General features: G+C 53.4%; 8 protein-coding genes across 8 annotated transcripts; all 8 read left to right on the top strand.

The window, feature by feature from the left end:
• Window positions 1-214: 214 nt before the first annotated feature.
• On the top strand, window positions 215-1,906 carry JKF63_04192 (uncharacterized protein; the record flags this gene model as incomplete). Its single annotated transcript, XM_067900185.1, has 1 exon — window positions 215-1,906. One exon carries the CDS (start codon window positions 215-217, stop codon window positions 1,904-1,906), a length of 1,692 nt encoding a protein of 563 aa, XP_067756369.1.
• Window positions 1,907-6,489: 4,583 nt separating this feature from the next.
• On the top strand, window positions 6,490-7,701 carry JKF63_04193 (uncharacterized protein; the record flags this gene model as incomplete). The annotated part of the gene is made up of 1 exon (XM_067900186.1): window positions 6,490-7,701. The coding sequence occupies one exon, from the start codon at window positions 6,490-6,492 to the stop codon at window positions 7,699-7,701; it is 1,212 nt and encodes a 403-aa protein (XP_067756370.1).
• A 998-nt stretch (window positions 7,702-8,699) lies between these two features.
• JKF63_04194 (uncharacterized protein) lies at window positions 8,700-8,963 on the top strand (the record flags this gene model as incomplete). The annotated part of the gene is made up of 1 exon (XM_067900187.1): window positions 8,700-8,963. One exon carries the CDS (start codon window positions 8,700-8,702, stop codon window positions 8,961-8,963), a length of 264 nt encoding a protein of 87 aa, XP_067756371.1.
• Window positions 8,964-9,573: 610 nt separating this feature from the next.
• On the top strand, window positions 9,574-9,837 carry JKF63_04195 (uncharacterized protein; the record flags this gene model as incomplete). The annotated part of the gene is made up of 1 exon (XM_067900188.1): window positions 9,574-9,837. One exon carries the CDS (start codon window positions 9,574-9,576, stop codon window positions 9,835-9,837), a length of 264 nt encoding a protein of 87 aa, XP_067756372.1.
• Window positions 9,838-10,723: 886 nt separating this feature from the next.
• Window positions 10,724-11,710, top strand: JKF63_04196 (uncharacterized protein; the record flags this gene model as incomplete). Its single annotated transcript, XM_067900189.1, has 1 exon — window positions 10,724-11,710. One exon carries the CDS (start codon window positions 10,724-10,726, stop codon window positions 11,708-11,710), a length of 987 nt encoding a protein of 328 aa, XP_067756373.1.
• A 551-nt stretch (window positions 11,711-12,261) lies between these two features.
• On the top strand, window positions 12,262-14,073 carry JKF63_04197 (uncharacterized protein; the record flags this gene model as incomplete). Its single annotated transcript, XM_067900190.1, has 1 exon — window positions 12,262-14,073. One exon carries the CDS (start codon window positions 12,262-12,264, stop codon window positions 14,071-14,073), a length of 1,812 nt encoding a protein of 603 aa, XP_067756374.1.
• Window positions 14,074-14,416: 343 nt separating this feature from the next.
• On the top strand, window positions 14,417-15,103 carry JKF63_04198 (uncharacterized protein; the record flags this gene model as incomplete). The annotated part of the gene is made up of 1 exon (XM_067900191.1): window positions 14,417-15,103. One exon carries the CDS (start codon window positions 14,417-14,419, stop codon window positions 15,101-15,103), a length of 687 nt encoding a protein of 228 aa, XP_067756375.1.
• Window positions 15,104-22,608: 7,505 nt separating this feature from the next.
• On the top strand, window positions 22,609-23,658 carry JKF63_04199 (uncharacterized protein; the record flags this gene model as incomplete). The annotated part of the gene is made up of 1 exon (XM_067900192.1): window positions 22,609-23,658. One exon carries the CDS (start codon window positions 22,609-22,611, stop codon window positions 23,656-23,658), a length of 1,050 nt encoding a protein of 349 aa, XP_067756376.1.
• Between the last annotated feature and the right edge of the window lie 894 nt (window positions 23,659-24,552).

Consider the following 24,552-nt stretch of genomic DNA (forward strand, 5'->3'; position numbering starts at 1 on the left):
CCTCCAAGACCCTCCCCCTCGTTTGTTAATTACTTCTCCTTATTTTACATCTTCCGGGTGAGAGAAAAAAGTAAATCGCTCACTTGTAATTAGCCATCAACCCTCCGCCTTGTTCTTTGTTCTGTGTGAGTTTGGGTAGGCCTTTGCCCCTCCACCATCTCCCCTACTTCTCGTACCCGCCAGCCTCCACTCCCGCCCTCCTCCTCATCTAAGCATGCGTCGCTTCTTTCTGCCGCCACCAGCCACCGTGGCCTTTGCCGGATCCGTCCGCCACGCCACCGCAACTGTGCCGAAGGACAAGCCTCTAAAACTGCCGAACTTCAGCGATGACTCGACCTACCGCCAGCGCTCCACGTGGTACTTGTTGAAGGCGCTGGTGCTCCTTCGTCTCTGCAGCGTGCGCTATTTGGCAACGAACTCTGTGCCGCTGATGAAGGCGATGGAGAAGGTCATTGGCAGCAAGTTGACATACAACGTCCTCGTCAAGAAGTCTTTCTATGACTACTTCTGTGCCGGCGAAAACGATCAGGAACTGCGGGAGACGGTGTCCAAGCTCTCTCGCAACAACATCGGCGCTGTGCTCGACTACGCGGCAGAGGCGGACACAGAGGGCTTCGCACCGGAGCCGGGTGAGGCGACTGGTCCCGATATTTCGATGTCTAGTCTCGTCACGAAGCCCAACGTCGAGTACCCGATGGACGAGGCATTTTTTGATGAGAACATGAAGCTCTACATGATGAGTATCATGCACGCCTCGCTGTACAGCCCACGCAACGCCGCTGGCGTTTCCGCCATCAAGGTGACAGGCATGTGTGACCCACAGCTGCTCGCCCGCGTCTCGGCGCTGCTTATGTCTGTCCACCAGAGCTGGTTCAAGCACTTCACAAACGAAGAGTCACTGAAGCTGGAGGAATGCCGCGTGGTCATGGGGGTGAACCGCAAACACCAACTGTTCATCACCTACGATCAGCTGCGCACCGGTTTCGAGAAGTACAAGCCCGGCAACAAGCTCTCGGACAGCCAGTTTAAGGAGATAACAGGGGTGCTGGACCCTCGCAATACGGGCAAGATCAACTATTTCGAGTACAAGGAGATGTTGACAAATGCTCTCATCGCCTTGGATCCGACGCCTGTGCAGCAGGCGCTCGTTGAGGGATTGCCGCAGATGAGTGCAACGGAAAAGGAGCTGTGGAAAAACGTCAACAACCGACTCTCGCTGATCGCCACCATGGCGAAGGAGCTCAATGTCCGCATGCTCATCGACGCGGAGCAGACCTTTTATCAGCTCGCCATCGACGCGATTGTGGCAACCCTGCAGAAAACCTACAACAAGGAGGTGCCGGTAGTCTACAACACATATCAGTGCTACTTGACGTACGCGGAGGATCGCATCGAAAACGACCTTGTCCGCGCTCGAAACATGAACTTCCAGTGGGGCGGCAAGATCGTGCGTGGCGCCTACATTATGCAGGAACGCGCCACGGCAGCCCAGTACGGCTACGCCAGCCCTATCTGGTCTACTTACGAGGAGACAAACAAGTGCTACGATGCCTCAGCAAAGCGCATCTTTGACGCCTTTGAGGCGGATCCGACCAAAAAACACGAAGTTTTCTTTGGTACACACAACAAAGAGTCTCTAGAAACCATCACTGCCAGCGTCTTGGAGCGGCCGAATATCCGGTCTCGCGTGTCCTTTGGGCAGCTATTCGGTATGCGCGACAACCTGACGATGCCTCTTGCCTGTGCCGGCTTCCAGGTCTACAAGTACGTGCCATATGGCCCCGTGAAGGAAACCATCCACTATCTGGGCCGCCGCGCCGTAGAAAACTCGTCGATATTGGTGAATGGTGACAACACTGAGGTGACGATGATGAAAAGGGAACTAAAGCGCCGCTGCGGTTTCTAATTAGCGGACAGAATCTCACACACGCACGATGACAAGAAAAAAAAAAAGAATAGCGCACGCACTCCGCGAAAGTGAAACGAAACTGCTCCTCTCTCCGCCCCTCCCTGTGTTCCACTCGTGCGAAGATGTCTGGCATCTACCCCGGGTCTCCCCACCACCACCTGCCTTCTTCTTCTCCCTCAGCCTCGCTCCCTCTTTCAGGCAGTTTCTTTTTGGGGGAGGAGGAGAGGGAAAGGGGCGGGGGCGTTTTGTATCGTCTCTCCGTGGCTTGCACAGATGCCGGCTTCAACTTTTTTCTTTTTTGTTTGTGTGGCCTGTAGGACTTGAAAAAAAGGAGGAGGAGGAGGAGGAGGGGGGGCTAAGGAGGAATGTGGAATACACTTCGTGTTGTTGTAAAAGGAAATTTGATGAATAGAAGGGGGGAAAAGTGAGAAGAAAGGTGGTGGGCGTATGTGCGTGTGTTTTTCGTCTTCAGCTGCCCTCCTCCCTCTTCCTTCTCCCCCTCCCCCACATCACCACCACCACTACAGACGGACTAGGTACAGATTTGCATGCGAGATGCAGCGTACCCACGGGACTCTCTTTGATCCCCACTCTTTCTCCGTCCCCCCCCCCCTCCTCCCGTCGTGATGTGTTTTTTGGGTTGCAAGGCGAGCGCACAAACAAACACACTCACGTGTATGTGTGTATATATATGTGTGTGTATATTGTGAGTGATGCAAGGAATCACTAAGGGTAAAGAGAAGACATCCATGCGTATTGAACGCATTTAAAAAAAAAAAACGTCTAAGCCTGCACAAAGCAGAGCCATTATAACTTTCAAAGGCAGGAAAAAAAAGCTCAAGAAACCCCCTCATCATCCCCACATTCCACATTTTTTTTTCTTGTTTGCTTACTCGCATATCTTTTTTTTTTATTACAGCCTTAGTCTTGTTTCAATTCGAAATCCGCGCCCTCTCTCTCTCTTTGTTCTCCTCTTCGTTTGAGCCCTTTTATATATACATATATATATGTGTGTGCGTGTGTGTGTGTGCGTGCGTGTGTGTATTTGGTACGACGCGTATCGGAACTGTGGGTCGTTGATTTTATAGGATTTATTTAATTCACGTTGTGTGGCGATGATGGTATGGCGGACAAAAATATATATACCGTGGAATGGATCAAATGCGCATACTCAAGCTGTAGCAGTGTGTACATAATCGAGTTTTTTTTCATTTTGGCGATGGGAGCGAGGAAAGAGAGAGTGATAGATAAGACCAGAATGTAATTTTTTCGAGGAGAAGACAGGTGTGTGTGTTTGTGTGTGTGTGTTTGTGTGTGGTGGTGGGGGGGGAGGGGGGGGGAAAGGGGCAGAGGTGTGGGAGGAGAGAAAGGGAATTGGAATAAAACAAAGGAATGTGAAAAGGTGACAGGTGAAGAAAAAGAAAAACGGTTGTCACCCTCCTCGAACTTCGCTTTGTTTTTATCGCTGTTGTTTTTTGCAGAGGTCTATTGCTCTTCACGTCTCCACCACCACCACCACCACCACCCCCCCCACAAGATATACATGTACATCCCATAAAGTCATCTGTTGCTGGTCGATGTTTTTGCTCTTTTTTTGTGTTTTCGCTTTCGATTAACTCTTCTTTCTCGCTTCCCTCCCCCACCCGACCCCTCACGGCGAATAAGGGAAAGGATATCGGGTATCTTTATCCCTCTTGTATTTTTTTTAATCCTCAGCAAGTAAGCACGCTTTCGGATATTTCCCTCTTGGCTGCGCCCCTTCCACCCCCCCCTCCTCGGTGTTGCTTCTCTTGTTTGTTTGTTCTCCGTGTTTGTCTGCCCTCACCGATGTCATCTTCGTCCTCTCCACGGTTTTTCTCGTATTTTGTTTGCGGCTATTCTCTTTCTCACTTGTAGCTGTCCTCCCCCTCCCCACACACACACACACATTACTCCCTTATCTCTTCCCCTCCCCTGCATTCCCTCCACATTACATCGGCGTCTATGTACACGTGTCGTTTATGTGTATGTCTACGTGTGTGGGTGCATGTGCGTCTCTCTCTCTCCCCACACACACACACACACACACCCCTTCACTGATCATAATCCTGCGCACGTGCACATACAGAAAGTCTGATGAAGTAACCCCCCCCCCATGAATTTAGTAACAGCCATGACTTTGAGAGGTGTTAACATGTTCTGATACCTCCTTTTTCCATTCTCATAATGATCCCATTTCTAAGACGATAATGCTCTCTTTCATTGTATGTGTGTGTATGTATGTCTGTTTGTTGGTGTGTGTGTGTGTTGGGGTGTGTGTGGACGTGGATCGTGTGTGCATGGCAAACACACGCCAATGTTTGTAAGGTGGATACTTACAAGCGGTAGGGTGTCGCAATCGTCTTCATGCAAGACCTACGCACCTTAGGTGTGCACATACACCACAGGCACATGTAGAAGACCACCACTGTGTGCAATATATGACGTATTTAATATTCCTTTCCGATCAAGCTCAGCCCAAGAGACAAAAACTGGTTTTGAGCGACGCCGACACCAGCGCACACACACACACACACACACACACACGTTCACTCTCTCGACTCCAGGCTGCAGCATCAACATAATGTGTGTTTCCTTCTTTGTTTTTGTTGCTTTTTTGTGTTACGCGAAGCGGCCGCCTCACCACTGCCTCTCTTACTCCACCACCACCCTGTCGCTGTGCGAATGTTTGTGTGTATGTGTATTGCACCTTTCGCATGAGTGTCTCCGTTCTTGTGTTTCCATCCTCTCTTCTTCCCCCCCCCCGTATATTAGTTTCTTCGCACCTTAAAGAATGACAGCATAAGCGTTATCCTGATCATTCATATTTATATACATGTATTTATATATATATATATATATATATCTGTGCGTACCCGTATATATGTGTCTGTGTGTGTGTGTGCATGCGTGTGCAAATGCATGTATGTCTGACCTCTATTTAAGGGTTGGAGGTAGCGGCGTATTTCTCGTAGAAATATGTAAATCCTTCTTTTTCTGTTCCCTGATTCAGCATCCGTTCGAAGTGACCTGGACCTCCCCTCTCGAAGTTGCGGCCGCCCTTGCAGCCAGCTGAGGTGTCGATGTACTTTGTGAGTGTGTGTGTGTGTGTGTTTTCATCTCTTCTCCTCGGGTTTTTCCACTATTTGTTCTCGGTCCGTGGGTCCACGTCCGTGTTATGCAATGGGAGGGTGAGAGATGAGGGGAACACACCAATGCAACGGCACTGGGTTGAATCCTACACTCCCTTCCTCCTCAATACACACACGCAAACATGCAGCGGCGCTTCACCCCCCCCCCTCATCCCAGAAGGAGCGTCTCCTTCGGTTATAGAAACGTGTAGACGTACGTGCACGTGTTTGGGTGTGCGTTGGGGTGCTCGACGTCATGGGCAGTCATTATGAAACATAACGATATAGCCCAACTCTTTGATCTGATTCTCCAACCTCCCCCAATCCCGACCCCCCCCCCTCTCTCTCTCCTTCGCACGGATATGCGCGATACAGGAACAGGGGAAGAAAAAGGGGGGAGATACCATGAAGAATCTCTGAGCGTCTGCAATGCGGTGTGTGTATGTGTGTTGCTCACATCACTTGCGCCTCTGCCTCATACTCACACTCTTTTTATCCTCTGTCTGAATCTCCATTCCACTAATGCATATATCAACGTCCCTTCTCACGGTGCGGGATTGAGAAGTCGGTGCACCAAACCACTGCCTCGGGGCGAATCCGCTCTCCCCCCACATCCCCAGAAAAAAAAATAGTCACACACACAGAAGCATATATATATATATATATAGAGGGGTATATTACATTCCCATTCTCTTTGTTTTTGCATCATCCCCTCTACACTGCGTTCACACAGTGTGTCTCTCCCCATTTTTATTTGGACGGTCATATATAAATAGATAAAGAGCCACCCACACACACACACGCTCCGAGAATCCCACCCCCTCGCCTCACCATCTCCCACTAAAAAATAAACGGGCGCTTGATCTTACACACTTCAAGCAGCGACTGACGGATTTGAGAGCGACCCTGTTTGTTGCGGGTAAGGAGGGAAAACAGAAGGCTGTACCATCTTTGGTGCGTCTGTAACCCATCCCCTCACCTCCAGAGAGTCCAACGCAAATACTCTACACACACGCTTACACAGATTTACTCACAGGGGCATCTGATCTAGACGATTTAAAAAGGAAGTACTTCATCGAATCACTAGCGACTGCAGCGTCTTCTGTCTGCTTCACCACACGCGCTTGCAAACAATAACACGCACCCATCACCCTTTCTCCCAGCTATCAAGGCGCGCTAGGGAAGAACTGAAAAAAAAAAGATTGGGAAAAGGTGCAAAAGCGAAAAAAAAAACTTTAGCAACGTCGGGGGAGAACAACAAACGCCGCCCTGACCTATTTCCCTCACGATTGTTCTGGCAGGCACACACACACACACACTCACACTCACATTTTTTTTTGCGTGTGTGGAATGTCGAAGAAAAAGGAGCGGGTCGTTCTGCTGCCGCTCATCACCACCAGAGGTGATTGGGGTCCGGCTTCAGACAAGACTATGGAAAACAACAAACAGTATATGCGTGGCGATGGCGCCACTGGTAGCAGCAACAACAACAGCCTGTCCGCGCCACCAGCTGACTGCAAGAAGATGGGGTATAAAGATGTCATCAACCGCACAGTTTTCACTATTATTATGGCGTACGTTTTTCTGGCTTGTATATCAGTCGGAATTCGTTTTGGGCTCTTCCTGCTCTTTGTGATTGAGAGCACCATGTTCTTCGAGGTAACACGCATCAACCAGCGGGCACGCAAGGAGCGTCAACTGCCGTCGGTTCTTTTCATCAAGTGGTACTTCTTCGTTGTTTGCTACGTCTTTGTGAGTCTCTCATGCAACCGGGAGCCGCTGCAGAACACCTTCGCGTGGTTTGAATCGATGTACGACATGCTTCCCCTCTTGTCTTTCTGTGGTGTCATGTTAGGGCTGGTCATCTTCGTTTTAAGTCTGCGCAAGGGCATGTACCGCTACCAATTTATCCAATTCACGTGGACGGCAATGATGCTGATGCTCTGCCAAGTGCAGTTCGCTGCGGAGATGCGCAACATGGTACGCGGTATGATCTGGTTCCTGTTGCCGGTGAGCTGTGTCGTCAACAACGATATTTGGGCCTACATATTTGGCAAGTGTTTTGGGCGAACAAAGTTGCTGTCGTTGTCGCCAAAGAAGACGGTGGAGGGGTTCCTCGGGGCCTTCCTATTCACGGTCATTTGGTCCTTCTGGTTTTGCGGCTTCCTGAGCTACTTCCCGCAGATGTACTGCCCTGCCGTAGGTTTTACCAACGACGTCAATACCCACTGCGCCCGAAACCCCGTCTTTTTCCAAGAGGAGGTTGCCTTCCCCCAGTGGATGCAGCAGGTGTCTGGTAATCTGTTGACCACCTTCCTCGTCTCGCCCGCGCAGAAACATGCCGTCGTGCTGGGAACCTTCGCGTCGCTGCTCGCCCCGTTCGGTGGCTTTTTCGCGAGTGGGCTGAAGCGCGCCTTCAAGCTCAAGGACTTCGGTGAGCTCATCCCCGGTCACGGTGGCATGACCGATCGCATGGACTGTCAAGGCCTCATGGGACTCTTCACGTACTGCTACCTCCGGACCTATGTGTTCCACGAAATCAAGTGCCCAGGCACGAACGACCTTACACGCTGTGCGCTTGGCATGGACGCCGAGCATCGTCGATCCTTAGTGAACCAGCTGTTGAAGTCGCTCCAGGGATAGCTGTGAAAGCAGACGATCAGAGGGTGACCAACCGCGTGGAGGCGAAAGAAACAAGCGGGTTTTTTTTACAGAAGAGAGACGCCCATATGGAGCGCTGCAACGTATTTGTAAAGCAGAATTCGTGAATTAAAGAAAGAGATTTAAAGGGGAAATGAAGCAGACGTTGCGCACCATAGCCCTTCAGACTTGCGCGCAGGTGTTGGGTGTTGGTATGTGTACCTTTCGCTTCCCCTCGTCTGATTGTGTTTTCCCCTCTTTTCTTGGGAGGGAGCCCATCATGATCACGCGGTGTGCGTATGTCAGTGTATATTATGCACGCGTCAGTCGTGTGTCGGTGCACCCAAGTCTTCTTTTTTTTTTCACGCTCACGTTTTTTTTGTTTCATTTCTCTTGTGAGTTTTGGGGGGCCCCTGACGCCTCCACACAAACACCACACCTCCAAAAAAAATGTACGTCTGGTCCCAGGCCCGCCCCCACGCACGCGCCGCACCAAATCTCTCCTCCCTGCAAACCCCCAAAAAAAATGAACATATATATATATACTGTTTTTTTTTAAGGCCATATGGACTTTTCCTATGTCGGCAGGTCCGGCGAGGATCGTATCCATGCCTTTTATGCCAGAGTAGAGTGAAAGAAGACCAGCCTTCCTCTTTCCCCCAAGAAAAAAAAACACTAAAGTGGCCAGGATGCACAACACTTGTGTTGTAGCCTCCCCAGTCCAGTTGCCTTGCCTCACCTCACTACCACCCCCTCCCCTGTGTGTAAGCCACATGGGTATCGTTGTGTAGCGGATTCGTGCGACAACCGCGGCTTCAGTCCTCTATGTATGATGACACCCTTTGCCGGATTTCATTTTTGCATTCACCCTCAGCTCACGTCTTTCCATCCCCCTCACTCTCCTTCTCCTTTCCGCGCACTTCCCCGTGGATCTCGTCGGCTTTGTCTAATAATTGTCACCGCAACAACACACACGAACGCAGGCTGCATCTTAGAGAATCATGGCTGACTCGAAGAAGGACAACAAGAAGGCCGAGGAGGTCGTGGCCCAGGGCACAGACCAGGCCCAGGTTGGTTTGATCATCAAGGTACTGGGCCGCACTGGCTCTCGCGGCAACGTGACACAGGTGCGCGTGCGTTTGATGGCTGAGGCCGGGTCCCCAGACTACAACCGCACAATTGTGCGCAACGTGAAGGGCCCCTGCAAGGAGAACGACATGCTCTCCCTCATGGAAACCGAGCGTGAGGCCCGCCGTCTTCGTTGAGTCTGTACCACGTATTCTAAACAGCATCAGCAGCAGCAGCAGGGACGTAACGTGTAATGAAGTGCTCTGCGACATGGTTTACTCTTCTTTTTTATTCTCGTGATTTCTCACTTCCCAAATAAAAACAGCAAGTCAAACCGGAAGAAATCGAATCGATTTTCTTCGGTTTTGGTGGGTGCACCGATGGGGCTGTCCAAATGCGTCTTTTTCCTCTCCATTTGTGGATCTGGACAAAGAGAGGAGCCCCACGGCACATCACATATGCACTCGGGATCTCCTTTATCGCAAGGGAGAAGCGCCCACTAGAGTCGTACGCAACTCCCTCTCACCCCTCTAGGACTGTGCACATTTGGTTTTTTTAGCTTCAACAGAGCTCGTCTCAGTGTGCCCTCAGTGAGTGAGTGGAGTAGTAGACCTGAACGGCAGGAGACGGTGCAGCCGCGTCTGCAGCCTCCTTCCTTCCACTGTGCCTCTCTGCTGCTCATCCACGCTGGAACTTGTCTCGACGTCCGTCACTTCCCCTCCCTCCACTGATTTCCACTTTTCCCATTCACCCATACACAACTCCCCCCTCCCCTCCCCTCACCCTGCAGCTCTATATACTCGCACAATGGCTGACTCGAAGAAGGACAACAAGAAGGCCGAGGAGGTCGTGGCCCAGGGCACAGACCAGGCCCAGGTTGGTTTGATCATCAAGGTACTGGGCCGCACTGGCTCCCGCGGCAACGTGACCCAGGTGCGCGTGCGTTTGATGGCTGAGGCCGGGTCCCCAGACTACAACCGCACAATTGTGCGCAACGTGAAGGGCCCCTGCAAGGAGAACGACATGCTCTCCCTCATGGAAACCGAGCGTGAGGCCCGCCGTCTTCGTTAAGCGGCCGAACAGAACTTCTTCGTTTACTGGAAGCGCACATTAACGGCACGCTGTGCCCGCGCGTGCGCGGATCTCTGTGTGTCTCCCCCTCTTCCTCCCTGTGAGAGTATGCGTTTGCGTACACATCTCCCCCTTGCGTTGAAGATGTGTGCCATTCTCATTTGAGCTCCTCTCTATTCCCTACGCTTTTTTGTTTTCTTTCTCGTTTTAGCCCTTAAAAGAAAAAAAAAGAATGCAAACGAGTGCGAGTGTGGCACAGGGGATGCGTGGCGGCTCATCACCACTTATTTCTCTTCCTCTTGTGCCCTCTCTGTCTCTCTCTCTCTGTAAGATGCACGATGCGAGAGGATGTGAACGCGGTCTACCTGCTCGTGTGTGTCTGTGAGTGTAACCACGAACGACGACGCCCAAGAGGTTTACGCAATCAGGCCCTTGATACCCAACTCCGTGATATCCACCGGCATGCATGAGGGGGGGGAGGGGGGTAACAGTGTGTCAACATAATATTCTCCTTGGGCAGAGACCCTCCATGGCCCTCCTTTCCGCCATCCACTTATTCCCATCACTCCTCGCTTCCCCCTCCCCTCCTCCCACACACTACCTGTTTGACTCTTGGACTGTTTAGGGCATATAGCTGCTAGGACTAAATACAAAATTTGTCAACATACACGTGCACTCGCGTGTATGCGGGTTCACGTAAGGCCACGACATTGTTCTCTTCTTTTTCCTGTGCTTGTTACCTGCACGTTCTTTTTTTTTTGCTGTTGCTGCTGCTTAATGAACTCGGCTAGTTCAACTTTTCACGAACACACACACACACCTGCTCTGCACGGATCCTTCAAAGCCGCGTGAAAGACCAGAACAGAGGGAAGTAATTAATACAGAGATGGAAACGACTATCGAAGCACTGATGGAGGCTCTGGCCGTGCTCCAGCAGGCAACAGCGCTTGACTTCTCAGGCGACGCCGAGGATGCCGTAGAAATGTATATCGCCGCCGCAACACGCTTTGACGCTGTCGCCGAGGTTCTGCCGACCGATCTAGCCGAGATAGTCAAGCGTAACACGGAGGAGATACGGCGCAAGGTCGAAATGCTGCGCCGCTCTCGCTGGGCGCACGAACAACTGAGCCTTTTCCCTTCATTCAAAATACAGTTCGTGCCCGCTCCGATCCCCTTCGAGGACTATCGGGTCCCGCGCTCGCCTTTCTCGCGCGTGTTTTGGCTCATGCGGCTGCTGGAGCGCTCCATCCGCGAAGGCGCCTTCCTCACACCAAGCCTGTATGTCTGGCGAGAAATCTGGTTTCAGGACGGCTGCCGAGCCTCCCTACGATTTGTAGGCGCTAAGATCAAATACGCGTCTGGACTCTGTAGTGCGATGGAGCCTCTGCTGTCGATGACGACCCTCGGAGACATTGAGAAGACGGAAAAGAACCTGCGCAAGTTTGTGAACGTCGAGCGTGAACTCCGCAACACCCTGGACAGCGAAACGGGCCGGGTGACAGACGCGAAACCGCAAAGGAAAAGTGTGTGGGGTGCGCTTGCCAAAAAGGCGAAGTCATGGACTCACCAGGAGTCAAGCTACGCCGATTGCCTAACTTGGGCGTTGAATGCATTGGAGCAGGGGCAGCTTTTCGAGCGGTGGCACATCTACTTTACACAGGCAGCCGAAGGCGTGTCGCCGGTGCCACCGGGCATTCAGTTCATTCTAGATCTCCTGCAACACATAGGCATCCAGCTGTACACCGGCCTCTGCGTATTTCTTCTGCATGACATGGCGATACTTGTGGAACGCTACCAGTACAAGTCTCAGAAGAGCGTAACTCGTCTTCTCCCCGTCGAACCGAAACTAGAGAGTGGGAACGCGAGTGCCTAAGTGTAAACGTGTGTGTGTGTGTTTGTGCAATGTGCATGTGCATGTGCATGTACTTGGACGGCCGTGCTGGCATGGACGCACACCTGTCAGGCAGAACGCACACGTACACACGCATGTATGGATAGAAACATACTATTTCAACTCTCATGAAATGAATTAGGTGGGAAATGTGAGCAGCACGTGTTGCGATGTCGAGTACACGGACGAGGAGAACACCGAGAAACGACTGTATTGAAGAGAGAACACATGCCTCATGACCGACCTCATGGCTAATGTGCCTCTCGCACCTGTCAGCATCGCTCATCATCTGCTCATGTTTCCCCGTGCTCCAACTGCGCACGTTCTTGTATGCCTAACCCTGTTCACGCGCACATCGATCTCTCTTTCCCCCCTTCTCATCGGATCTACCGGCTTCTATCGTTGATTCCTTTCCACACAAGCTCTCAGAGACGGTGCGGCGTCCCAAGAGGACACCCTAGAGAAGCTGCAGTGCACGGGGGGGGGGGTGTAGAAATCAGGAGACTGGTAGCAGAGAATCTCCCTTTGACACCATGCAACCCATACAACTCACCAACGATGCCGGTCTCAAATTCGTGCTCTGGAAGAAGCTGCTCACGGATGCCCTTGTGAAGGAAGGACAGGGCAGCGATGCAGGCATGCAAGCGAGCGTCATCTCTGCGCTTTTCCGTGTAGCGCTACCGACCGTGCAAGCGCACCTCCCGCGGCGAGTGCGAGAGCCGTGTTGTCTCTCCGGTGCGTGCGCAACGCCTGGAGTCCCATTCGTCCACCGCTGCGTCCATCTCGGTCGCCATCGCATCGAGACGGTGGAGAGTTGCCGTGACGAACTGTGCTTCTGTTTAGCGCACTCCACGGCTTGTGCTGGCCCTGCAGTCGATCTTGTGGTGCATGGGTACTACTCCACGGGAAATGACATGCGCGATCGGTACCGTGGACTGCGCTGCCTGCTGCACCACACACGGGCACGCAGCATCTGCTTCAAGAACGTGGACAATAGCAACGACGCGCGCGAAATCGTAGGTGAGCTTGGCTACCTCATGCGAAGCGCGAGTACTCGAAGCAGCTCGTGGTCGGAGCTGCGCCTCATCAACTGTGCCCTGAATCCAGTGTCCTTCCACAGCCTAGCGACGTGTCTGCGCACCTATGACTGCCTGGTGAATGTAGCTATCGAAAACTGCCATGTCGGCACCCTCTCCAGTGTGGCAGCGTACGTGCGCTCTGCAGCACATCTCACACGACTCTCCCTGCGAGGGACGACGATGGCGACCCATTGGGCGGATGTTGGCGAAGCGGTCGGTGCTTCAGCGTCGCTCGTGGACCTCAATGTCTCTTCTTGCAATTGGCAAGATGCACCACAGCTCTCGGAGTTTGTGAGCTCCCTGGTCGCCTTCGCACCACGCCCCCGCTTCTCTCTGGACCTGTCTTTCAACCTCCTCACATCCAAGTGTTTTGCATACCTAACCAAGGCTAGCGTCGCCTTTCGCACCTCTCTCACAGACATCTTTCTCGGCGGCCACAAGCTCGCGGACGATGAGGAGGACGTCTCACGCTTCCTCGGCTCCTACGAGGCTCTCGACTCCCTCAGTGTTTGCCGCTGTGTTCTCAGCACCGGCACTGCCCAGCGTGTGCTTCGAGCCATCACTGACAAGAAAAGGCTGTGGCGCCTCGTCGATGTCGCCCACGTGAACTTACCCATCGGCTCTTTCAAGCGGATCTGCAAAGCCCCCTTTGTACTTGGGACCTCGTCGCTCGTGTGCTCCGGTGTAGATCTGCATGGCCAAATCACCAAAGCTAGCTTTGCGGTCTGTGCTCCTGTGTTGTCATGTCTCGATCTCTCCAGCTGCAGCCTGACCGACGAATGTATTGGTCAGTTGGCATCGGCGCTGGAACGCGGTGCCCCGCTGGCCCTCCGCTACCTTGGACTTAACTCCAACTTGGTGGAAAAGAACCGCACCAAAGGTGGCGACGGAAGCCTTTTGTTTCTCTGCAAGGCACTCCGATCACACAGCGCCCCTTACCTGGAGTCACTGGATCTCTCCGGCAACAAGCTGCCCCTCCTACCAGTCGTCACTCTCGTGGAGCAGGTGTCGGTCACCATGCGCTGGGTGAACTTCTCCTACTCCTCCATCGCCGAGTGCTCTGCGGACCGGGCGCGGGTACTGACAACACTGATGCAACGCCAACGCAGCGTGGCTGCCCCCTTTGCCATACTCGACGTGGTCATGGCCTCATCATCCGGCGAACCATGGGTTGGCCTGAAGGAGGTCATGGAGTGGCTCGCCACGCAGGTAAGCGTTCGACTTATAACAGAGGCTGCAACTGCCACCACGTCGCGGTCTACGTAGGATTGTAGGATGCCGGTGGAAAGGACAAGCGGATTGCGTGAATGAACAAACCACCCTCGGCCCTGGCTTTTTTCTCCTCCTCTTCCCTCCCCCCACCTTGCTTGAAGGCGTGCGCCCCTCGGTGCGGATGCTGCTGATTCACCCAGACCTAACCCTTTCAAGTATGCATCCTTCTCGTGGCTTTCTTCCCCCACAGGCCTCTGTGACGCCTTCAGAGCGCGTGTGCGGTTCGTCTCGCGGATCACTGAAGGCAGCAACAGCCGCGGTGCCACGCTATGGCCTTTTCACTCAATAAGCCCATCTCTAGCATGCCGTACCCCACCACACACACACACACACACACATGTTCTTGCATCGTCCCTCTCTCCTCCTCCAATTTTTTCATGGCTATTGCATGTCTCAAGTGCAAGGGACGCGCGAACACAGACACACGATACACATGCGAGTCTCGGGGAAATCTCAGAGGTTTGTGGTCGAAACTGCAAGACGGGAGTGCGCGCTGCTCGCGAGACTTGCCAGCGCCAACAGACGGAGAAATGTGTACCGGCATCATCTCTTTTTCCGTCGATCATGCCACGCTGTGCAACTTACAAGAAAGTGCTACAGCGCAACGAACCAAAACTTACAGAGGCGCGAGAAACGAATGTCAGCAGCGCTGCTCTCGGCTCACCGGGCACTGGTCAAGGCGGTAGAGCACTGCACTGCGGAGCTGGCCGCTAACCGCATTGACACAATCGCCCTTTGCGTGGCATTCATTGGCATCCTCTCACGACTTGGCTGCTGCGTAGGGGAAACAATCCTCCTGAACGATGGTGAGGCGCTCCTCTCCAGCTCGTACCCGGACTCCTACGTCACCTATGTGAAAGACTCCGTCCACCAGCATGCCTCCTTGAGTTCTTCCGCTCCATCCCGTCCTGCCACGTCCTGCGCCGCCCCTCCAGTTAATCCGCGAGAGGGGCACACCAGGACCTCTTACGGCGACATTGTGAACCGACTGGTGAAACAGGCGCCAAGAGTGGGGAGAGCGTAGTGACGGAGAGACTCATCCACACGACCGCAGGGCATCTGCTTCCCCCCAGCCCCAAATAAACAGGCAAACAAAAAGAGGAAAGACACACTGCAAGCCCCTCGGCGAAAACCGTGACAAACAGAAAGTGAATAGACCAAAAAAAAAATGGTGCGCAGAAGAACACTCTGCAGATCTCAAGAACCGAAAACGGACCCATTGCGAGTAAGGAATATCGAAACAAAGCGCCCGATAAATCCCCTAACCACTGTAAAAGGCACGAACACCCCCCAACGCCTCCAAGCCAAAGCGAGCCCGGGACCCCCCCCCACCTCGCCCCAGCAAGTGGTATCAAACGCCACAGAAAAAAAAATGCAATGGCGAGGCTGCTTCTTTGATGCCCCCGTTTCCTTTCAAAGAACCCCCGACCCCACCACCGCCCGGCCACGCAGCCCACCACATGACGGCCCGCGAACCCCCGCCCGCCCGGGAAATCCACCCCGGGACACGCAAAGCGGGCAACCAGCCGCAACGCACCAATCGCCATCGGCGGCCCAACGCAGGGGCACCCCAGAACCCCCTTACTGACGGCGGCAGAAGCGAACCCCAGGGACAAGCGGCGGGAGCCGCCCCGCGCGCCGGCGGCCACTTTGCGAAAAAAAAAAGGGGGAACCCGCCGAGACCCAGACCAGCCCCGCAATGCATGAATTCCTCCCCCAAAAAAAATGTTCCATTTTCCTCTTCGCCGAGGCTCCCACACACTATACCCCCTCCATCTGGAAGCCAGCGCGACATTGGCGCCCCCCCAGACCCCGCCCCCGGGGGCGGGGGGTCGCGCGGCGCCGGTCTGCGGGTCCCCGGGCGCGGGCGGGCGGGGCCGCTGCGCGGGCCTGGCTCTGCGCGGGTGGCCGCCGCTTGGGGCGGGGGCACATGCCCCATAGGCCAGCGCGGGGAAAAGGGCCAGCCCCGATAGACGAACCGCCGACACCCGAAACGCATACGGCCACAAACACCACACCACGACGGCCCCCAACGAGCAAGCTTTTCCAGGCAGCAGGAATGGCCCCCGAACCACCCGTGTGCCCCAAAGGCCTTTGAATTCCAGGCGAAGCCACCTATCGCCGCCTCGCCGTCCCCATGGGAAGGTGCAGTTTCTACTGTGAAAGCCCGCCCCCTCAAACAGACGAAAAGGGTAGGTAAACAGCTGCGGCTCACAGGGGCGCGCCCGAACCACCTCATCACCGCGGCCATGCAAGGACAGCCCCCTCCCACCTGGCCCGGCCACCCGCCCGCGTGCACACCCTCCCAATAACACCGCCCACCCGCACCGACAACGGGGCCTGTTTTGCGCCAAGGGCCTCGCCAAATGCCGAACGGATCTGGGGCAAGGGCGGGCCCGCCTATCCATAGAAAAACCGCCGACCCGCCGAAGGCCACCCCACAAACGCCAACAAGACCCCGCAGCAGAGCGCAGACATCATGTTTTTTTCAACTAGCTGTGGGGAACATATCGGGCCGCATTGTGCAGGACCCAAACTTTTCGTTGGCAATTCTCGCCGGGAGATTCCCATGAATCCAAAAGCCCTCCCTCAATCGATCGGCCCTCTTTTTCTAGGCTTTAGGCGCCTAGCTCGGGGATGCCCCGGGGAAACCACGCGGACATGGTGACGCAATTTTCGTTCCCTGGAGCCGCCTACGGCAAGCCACAGTGGCGGGAGCACCGGCGGCCCCCTATCCCCCACACCCCGCGACACGATGGCCCCCAGGACAGCCGACCCGCAGGCAAAAGCGCACGTGCCCAGATCCAAAAAGCCCCCGAAAGGCAAGGAGACCCACGCCCCCCCCCCCACTCCCCGCGAAAGCCAGCCGCCCCCGGAGGAGCTGCTCGCCAAGAACAAAAGGCCGCCGCCCGGAAGGTGGATAGGCGCTAAAATAAGCCGCCGCTCATGTTCCTCGAAAAGAGGAATGGAAAACAACACGGCGATAGCTTGCGCATCTCCACTGCCAGATATGGAAACACATCATTGTGTAAAGAACCGCGCCGTCGACAGGAATGACGCACCTATCTAGATCCATCCTCAAAAACTGCACTCCATGGAACTAGAAAAAAAGGCTGCTTCACTCCAAAACCGTAGACAACCAAGGAAAATCCTTGGCCATGGCACCCACACCGCCATTGTAGATGACGGCATGGAGAATACCTGCGTAACGCCACCCCGCCACCCAAAAAAAAAAATCGCAACGGCCTAACCCCTTGAACTACGCACCACCCCCTGCAAAAATATGTCGAATACGGTCCTCTCCTGCACAGGCTTTCCAGGATAAAAACGATCTGCCTTCTCAGAGCTTTTGGCGAGAAGCCCATACCCTGGCCACACCCCACCTCGCGCCAGGCCCCCGAAGCGCAACCGAGCAACCCATTAAGCATCCCTCTCTCCGGCCCCCGACTCTGCGGACTTCCCGGCCCCATTGCCACTTTCCAAAACCACAGCTAGAGAAATAACCCCACAATTATAGAACACTCAGGGGCGCACGAGGTGGAATGAATTGCGGGGTACTCCCACGAGAGCTGAGAACCTCAACTATCATAGAAACCTTTTTTCTCAGCATCGCAAGGAAACTAAGCCTTTGCAACAAATGACACATTTTTTTCTGTCTTACGAAATGGATTTTCAATTCCAGTACCCGTAGCCCTGGGCTCAACACTGCTCCATTCGCGCGGAGAGAGCAAAAGAACAATATCCGTCTCTCAACAACAAAAAAATGAGAGCTAATCAACGATAATGTTGGGCGCTGGTGGTGTTTTGGTCGGCCTCCACCCCCCGTTATTCCCATCGTGGGGAATGCGACTTTGCAGAAACAAAAAGGGTTTCGGCCGGTGTGGTCATAGTTTTCGCGTCGAAAAACTTTTAAGACTCTAAGGGGCACGACTGCCTTGTGCCGAATATTCTTGGCTACGGTTTTTTCAAGTAGACTTTGAAAATAGGCGAAGCCCTGCCGGTCCGCATGGACGCCTCGCAGTCGTGGGGTAGCAAAACCGAAGTTTGGTGCCCTACCCCGCCCGCCCCCGCGCGAAGCGAACGGCGCACGACCCGTATCATAGTCGATTGTAAGGAATAAATGCCAAACTAGCGCAGACGGAACATGAACACCAATTGCGACATTGATTTTAGGCATTCCGTCCGTTATCTGCGCGCCCCCGTGGGTTGACTGTGGCCTTCGATCCGCTGGAAAACATCGTTGGGAGGCCCAGCAGCTTGCATTATCATGCCTTTTGTCGCTTTGATGTGCCGCGTGCAACATTCGCGCCTGGATAACCCCCCCTTTCCAGGGCACCATATGACGTTTTTTGTTTCTAAAGCACAATTCCCGGCTCCCATGGAACCGCATTGGCCCTTTCTTTGGTGATGTCGAAAGCCCAAAGGCGTATCACGCTGTTTCTGCGCCATTCCGGCCCACAACTGACCGAATCAGGATAGTCCCCGGAGTTCTTCTTGTACACGTCTTTTTTTATATATAACCTACGTTGTGCCGGGGGGTGTTCCGCTTCTCGTTCGAAACGGGCGCCTTTAAGCCAATTTAAGCCGAATCCGTTTTCCGTTCTGTAAATTAGACGCTGTTTTTTTTTCCCTGAACTTTGTGAAACTCCAGATGGCCTCGTGGGGAGAAGCTACTACCTCCAGTGCCTTTTTTTCTCCGTCACGCAACGATTCCGCACGGTCAGCCCAAGGATATTAAACACGCAGGTGACTGCCCAAAAAAAATACGCCAGAAACCCGGCTGCCTTCCAGTTTTCGGTAATGACGGCCAAAAACGCTGCGATGTGCACCGCCCCTATTAGCGTTCCAGGGAAATATGTAAGACGTCTTTTTCCCCTGGTAAATGTGAGCTACCTCTTCGCGTTTCCAGAGGCCAGTACCCCCGCGCGAGGGAAGCCAAACGCTGACGCCCACCTAGCGACACCTAATGGGTTGGGCACCCCCAATCGCGGGCGCGGTAATGGTCGCGAGCGCCCCCCTTGGCTGCAGAGGCCGGAGGCTAGTTGTTGCTCTCTGCGGGTGTTTTTTGTTGCTTCAGTGTGGATATGTTGAGTCGAATCTTGGTCCAATGACGGTGGTGCAAGCGAACGTCAACGGCTTCAGTAAGGCAAAACAGCTCGCACTACTTTGGGCTGACGCTGACCTTTATTTCCCCAGGGGGTGGTGAAGATCCCACAAACGTTCGCCAAAACCTGGAAAGTGCCTCGATATGTGTCTTGTTCATATCTTAGTGCGCTCCAGGTTCTGCAGAAGCATTGCTGACCCCTTCGCCAGGATCAACCTCCGGTGGCAGACGGGGATTTGTAGCTGTCCATTCTGTGGCGACTCCTTTTCCCTCTGAAAAAAAAACCGGTGAAACCACGTGACGTGGTGTGTCCTCAATCCCGATCGGTGCACGGACCAAGGGTATCACATCCTGTGCGCCGTTCTCTTCTTCCCTGTGGGGCGGAAAGCGCGACCCTCGAGCCCGTTGCAGAGCCCCGGTGAATCTGTCAGTCACATGCTAGCGTGTCCTGTTCTTACTCAGTGTCGGAGGCTCTTCGCAATAACGCCATACTGGCTCAAGAGCGATGCTTTTCAACTTTTCCTGCACTCGAAATCACTAACACCATTTGCAGGGGCACCTTTGGCTCTCGCCCCCGGTGGTCTAAACGCGAGGGAAGAATAAAAAAAACGTCTGTTCTCTCCTCCTTACCGCTGATATCGCCCTGGCCCCATATCTGATAACGGGGGTGCGCGCGTCTTCTCTGAAAGAGTGGTGCGTGCTCTCTGCCGTGCTAATTTCAAGGGAAATACAAGTGATGGTGAGGAACGGATGGGTGTGGAGAGGCAAAGCTTAAAAAAGGGGGCGAGTCGCCTTCTTCAGTTGCGAAAACGACTGTTGAAATTATGCGCATGCTGAGGCGGCAGGGTCCGGGGCCCAAGAGCCATGCGGCTGCTGTGCAGGGGTTGGTGGCGGGTTGTTTTGATGTTTGATCCCGGATGGTGGTGGTACAGAGTCGTTTTTGGGGGGCGGTTTTTGGCCGCCATGCCGGTTCCGCTCACCCGTGCTATCCTGCAAGCCTTGGTGGTGGTTTCTGGGGTTTGTCTGGCGGTTTCTGCGTGTTCGGTTGCGCTTTGCTCGGGTGTCGCTTTCTGCCTTTTCGGGGCCGCCCGAATTCGTGCCAGGGGCGTCGCGGTGGTGGGCCTTTCCTTCCGCGGTGCTGTCGTGGGTTCTGTCTTCGTGGGGGGGGGCCTCGGCGTGGGCTGGCCGGGTGGTCCGCTGGTGTTTCTGTCGCCCGCGTGGGGTGTGGGCTGCGGGGTGGCCTGGGGTCCTTCCCCGCGCCGCCGGGGCGCATGGGGCCGGACCAAAAGCCTTTTCCGGCAAACAATCAGCCCCCCTTCCCCGGCACAGGGCATCTCCCAGGGAATTGCAGGCGCGTATTTAATATCTGCAAAGCCGTTCTGGTAGCCAACGTTGTGATTCACGGGTGTGTCGTTCTGAACCCTACGAGTGGGTGTGTTGTGTCGCTTGTTTGTTTTTGGTGGCACTGTTTGAAGGACACTCTTATCCGGTGGTGTTTTTGAGATTATTCCACCCGAGAACCACCAGTCGGAGTTTGAGGCCAGATGTTTGGCCGATGCGGGGCTGCAGGCGTGCGGTTTCACCACGTGTGTGTGTGTGTGTATTTCATTGCGTGCAACTACTTTAACCCGCCGTCATAGTAGAAAGGTGTTGCCCCTCCCCCCTCCCCCCCCCCACAAAAAAGAGAGGCGGCAACCCTTTTGGAATTGGTAATTTCCATTCCTCGTGACGTGCGAGTCTTTTGTTCCACACAAAATGGTTCCGCAACCTGTTGCTTGTGGGGGGGGGGGCTATGCAGGTGCGTCGAAACCTCTTTTTTTGCAGCTCCCGTTGTCAATTTGACTTGCACCAACAGGGCCCGCGCCACGGAGCTGGGTCCCCCCGCTTTTCAGTATCAGAGCCCGCTTGTGAGGAAATTGGCGGGGAATGGTGGGGGTGTTTGGGCCTTGGAAGAGGGTGGTTGTGTGTAACCCCGGGGGGGGGGAAGGCTTGATTTTATTGGATCCGGCGTCTCTCATTAGAGTGATTTTCCGAATGACGTTCCTTTCGGATCGTATTTTAAAAGCATTTTGGGTTTAAGGCCGCTTCTTCTTCCGTGTGCGTGGTGCTGTGCTGTGGGCTTCTCTTTTTTTGGTTTCCTGTGGGGCCTTGGGGGTGGGGGGCCCTCTTGCCAGGGGTCCTTGTGCGCGCAAACTCTCGAATGTGCAGTGGGGGGTTATGGAGGACCTGTGCGTGTCTCGCGTTTTTTTCCACCGCTTGCGATATATGCGGTGTGTGTGTGGCCTGCGCCCTTTGTGGCGGCTGGGCGCGCTGTGTGCGGTTATTTTGGAACCTGCTGGGCGGGTGGGCGGCAGTGTTATAGGCACGTTCTGTTGGCAGCAGGCTGTGAACACCACTGTAGTTAGACGTGCGTACCGTTCTTTGCACCTTGCGGCTGGCCTTTGGCCGGGCGGGGGGGGGGGGTGAAGTGTGGTCGCTGAGCCATCCCGTGTGATAGACTGAAGAACCTCAAGGGTTGGCGGGGGAGGGGGAATATGCTGATCAGGGAAGGGCTTATTCGGTGGGAGCTTTTTTTTGTGGGGGCAGTGAAGTGAGTTTCAGGTGCTCCAAAGGGTGGCGTTATGTGGAAGAGGCTGCGCGGTTGCTCTGCAACTCTGGGGAAGCGTCAAATATCCGTTGAGAGGCGACTCTTTCCACTTCTCGAGTAGCTTGCAGTTTCAGAGTTGTGGTGATGCCAATGTCGTGGTCGTTGAGAAGGCTATGTGGTGGAAAGTATTTCAGCGGGAGGGCTGATATTTATTTCATGAACAGGAAAGCGAGGCTAGGGTATAGTGCGACAGCTTTCTCGGCCTCGACACCGCGTCAGTCGCCGACGCGAGAGGGAAGGGACGATTCCATTCGCCAAGCTTCTATGGGAATGCAGGTTGTCTGTTGCCTACATGGCGAGCGTTTATATTTGCCGCTGCAGTGTTTTTACTGCGCTTTAGTACTTGGAGCAGGAGAGCAGAGGCGAATATCGAGAGGATAGCGCTAATATGTCCCTATGCCCCCACGATCGGCACGAGCGCTAGGATAAGAATTGAAAAAGCACTGAGGATTACGGAATGTTGATATTCAGTTGAAATCGCTCATTCCCATAGCGAGATCTTTCTTTTTGCCCACTTATCCACTCTCACGTTCCCTTCTCAAAGCCGCCACAAAACGAAAACAATTGCCAGATTTCGTTTCCACTACATAATTTCTCTCGCCGCTCTCTTCCCTGACCGGTGCCCCCTACTGTCCACTACGCTAATTATCTGTTTCTCGCACCTTTTCACGGAAAATTATAAATTCTTCCAGCGTCGAGTTGTTTAGCGTCCCTTACGGTTTATTCGAGTTTTCGCATTCAACAACACCAAAAAAGATTTAGCATCACAAAGGCAACAATGTTCACCAGGCGGGGTCGAGATGACTACTACTGGTCAGACACACAGGAAATGCACAGGTCACGCAACCGTGAGATGCTGAAGGCGCATGGTACTGAGATCAAAAAACTGTACGGTCCTGATCCGTGGCTCCGCCGTCTACTGACACCATTTGTGCTGATTCAAATGTATCTTGGATACCGTGCGAAGGACATGGGATGGCCGACTCTTCTTCTTGTCGCGTATTTCGTGGGGGGTACAATTACGCACAGCTGCTTCTTGGGGATTCACGAGAGTACCCACAACCTCTGCTTCACAACGCCCTTCTACAACGATCTGTACGCACTGTTCGTAAATCTGGTGGTGCCTGTTCCGTATGCGATGATGTTCAAGACGTACCACGCTGAACATCACCGCTACTTGGGGTGGGATGGCATCGACTCCGATGTACCCACACGGTTTGAGGGAAGGTATCTATCAAACTACGCTGGTAAGTTCTTGTTCCTCACATTTCAGGTGCTGTTCTACGGTCTTCGTCCCACAGTTGTGCGAACAATCAAGTTTGAGAAGATGCATGTGATGAACTACACCGTGCAGCTCACGTTCAACCTGCTTGTGTACTACTTCTGGGGCTGGTGGCCGTTGCTGTATTTCCTCCTCTGCACTTTCTTAGGCACTGCCTGGCACCCACTCGCTGGACATTTCATCTCGGAGCATTTTGTGTTCATGGGCAACGGTGGGCAGGAGACCTTCTCGTACTACGGTCCGCTGAACTGGGTCATGTGGAATGCGGGCTATCATGTCGAGCATCATGACTTCCCAAACATTCCATGGACACGGATCGCTCAACTGAATACGATTGCACCGGAGTTCTACGTTGATCTGTATCAAACCAAGTCGTTGCCTGGGACTCTGTTCGATTTTCTTCTGGACCCGGGTGTCAACCTCTGCAGTCGGGTTGTGCGCGAGCGCGGTGCTGTTGGGCGTGAGAAGCTGTTGCCGACAAGTACGGGGGTCATGAAGGCTGCGGAGCCACACAAGGGCCCGTGCTCGTGGAGCAAGAAAATTTGAGTTTTTTTTGTTTTGTTTTCTTGTAAATTTTTTTCCATTTCTCGACTGTCAGTGTGGGGAGCTCAAACGCATTGAGATGAGTGGATATCGCAGTGAGGCTCCACAGTCAGGTAGGTTGTGGTGTCTGGAGAACGTTTTCACCTTGTGTGGATTTAGATGTCATTTCTTTTTAGCTTGCACGCTAGACACATAAGGTGTTTTCAAAAGTTTTTTTCGATGTATTTCATGGAAGGAGACTTAAAATGGTGTGCTGTAAGGACGACCATTGATTCGTTTCGCCAACTATATATATATATGTTTCGGTTTCTGTTCATTCTCGAGTCTGTGGGATACATTCACACTGAAGAATGGAGGGATTCCGTTTTTTTCTTTTCAAATTATGTTTTGCAGGTCACTTTTCTTTTTCACTATTGACTACCCAGGTGTAAGCATCGTAATGCAAAGCGAGTGATAAACATTGAAAATAAACAGGCCTCAGTATGTTCCCGAGGCCACTTCGCATCCGTCGTCTCTCCTCTCCTCGAGTGAGTGAGTCTGGTGTAGTTTCACTGAGAAGGTGGTATTTGTTGGTCTCTAAAGGTGTCGCACTAGAAAGAATGAAACAAAAGAAAATAAATACCCCGTTTCAGGTATTAAAAACTAATCGACTCCTGCTTCAATCAAATCACCATATTGTTACCCCACATCTTTATTTATCTCCCGCTACGCTACTTCCATGACTCTTTTTCATCGGCGGATACCTCCGAATAAATAAAATATATGCATTTTTATCGGGTACATCGCAGACCTCACTTAGCTTCAATTACCTGAGAAATACGCGGTGTGTTTATCGAAAAATATAATTTCTCTGCTCTTTACTTGGACAGCTCCTCTTGGGTAAAAGTTCCCCGATGA

Source organism: Porcisia hertigi, chromosome 26 (genome assembly GCF_017918235.1).
Source record: "Porcisia hertigi strain C119 chromosome 26, whole genome shotgun sequence".
Classification (NCBI taxonomy): Eukaryota; Euglenozoa; class Kinetoplastea; order Trypanosomatida; family Trypanosomatidae; genus Porcisia; species Porcisia hertigi.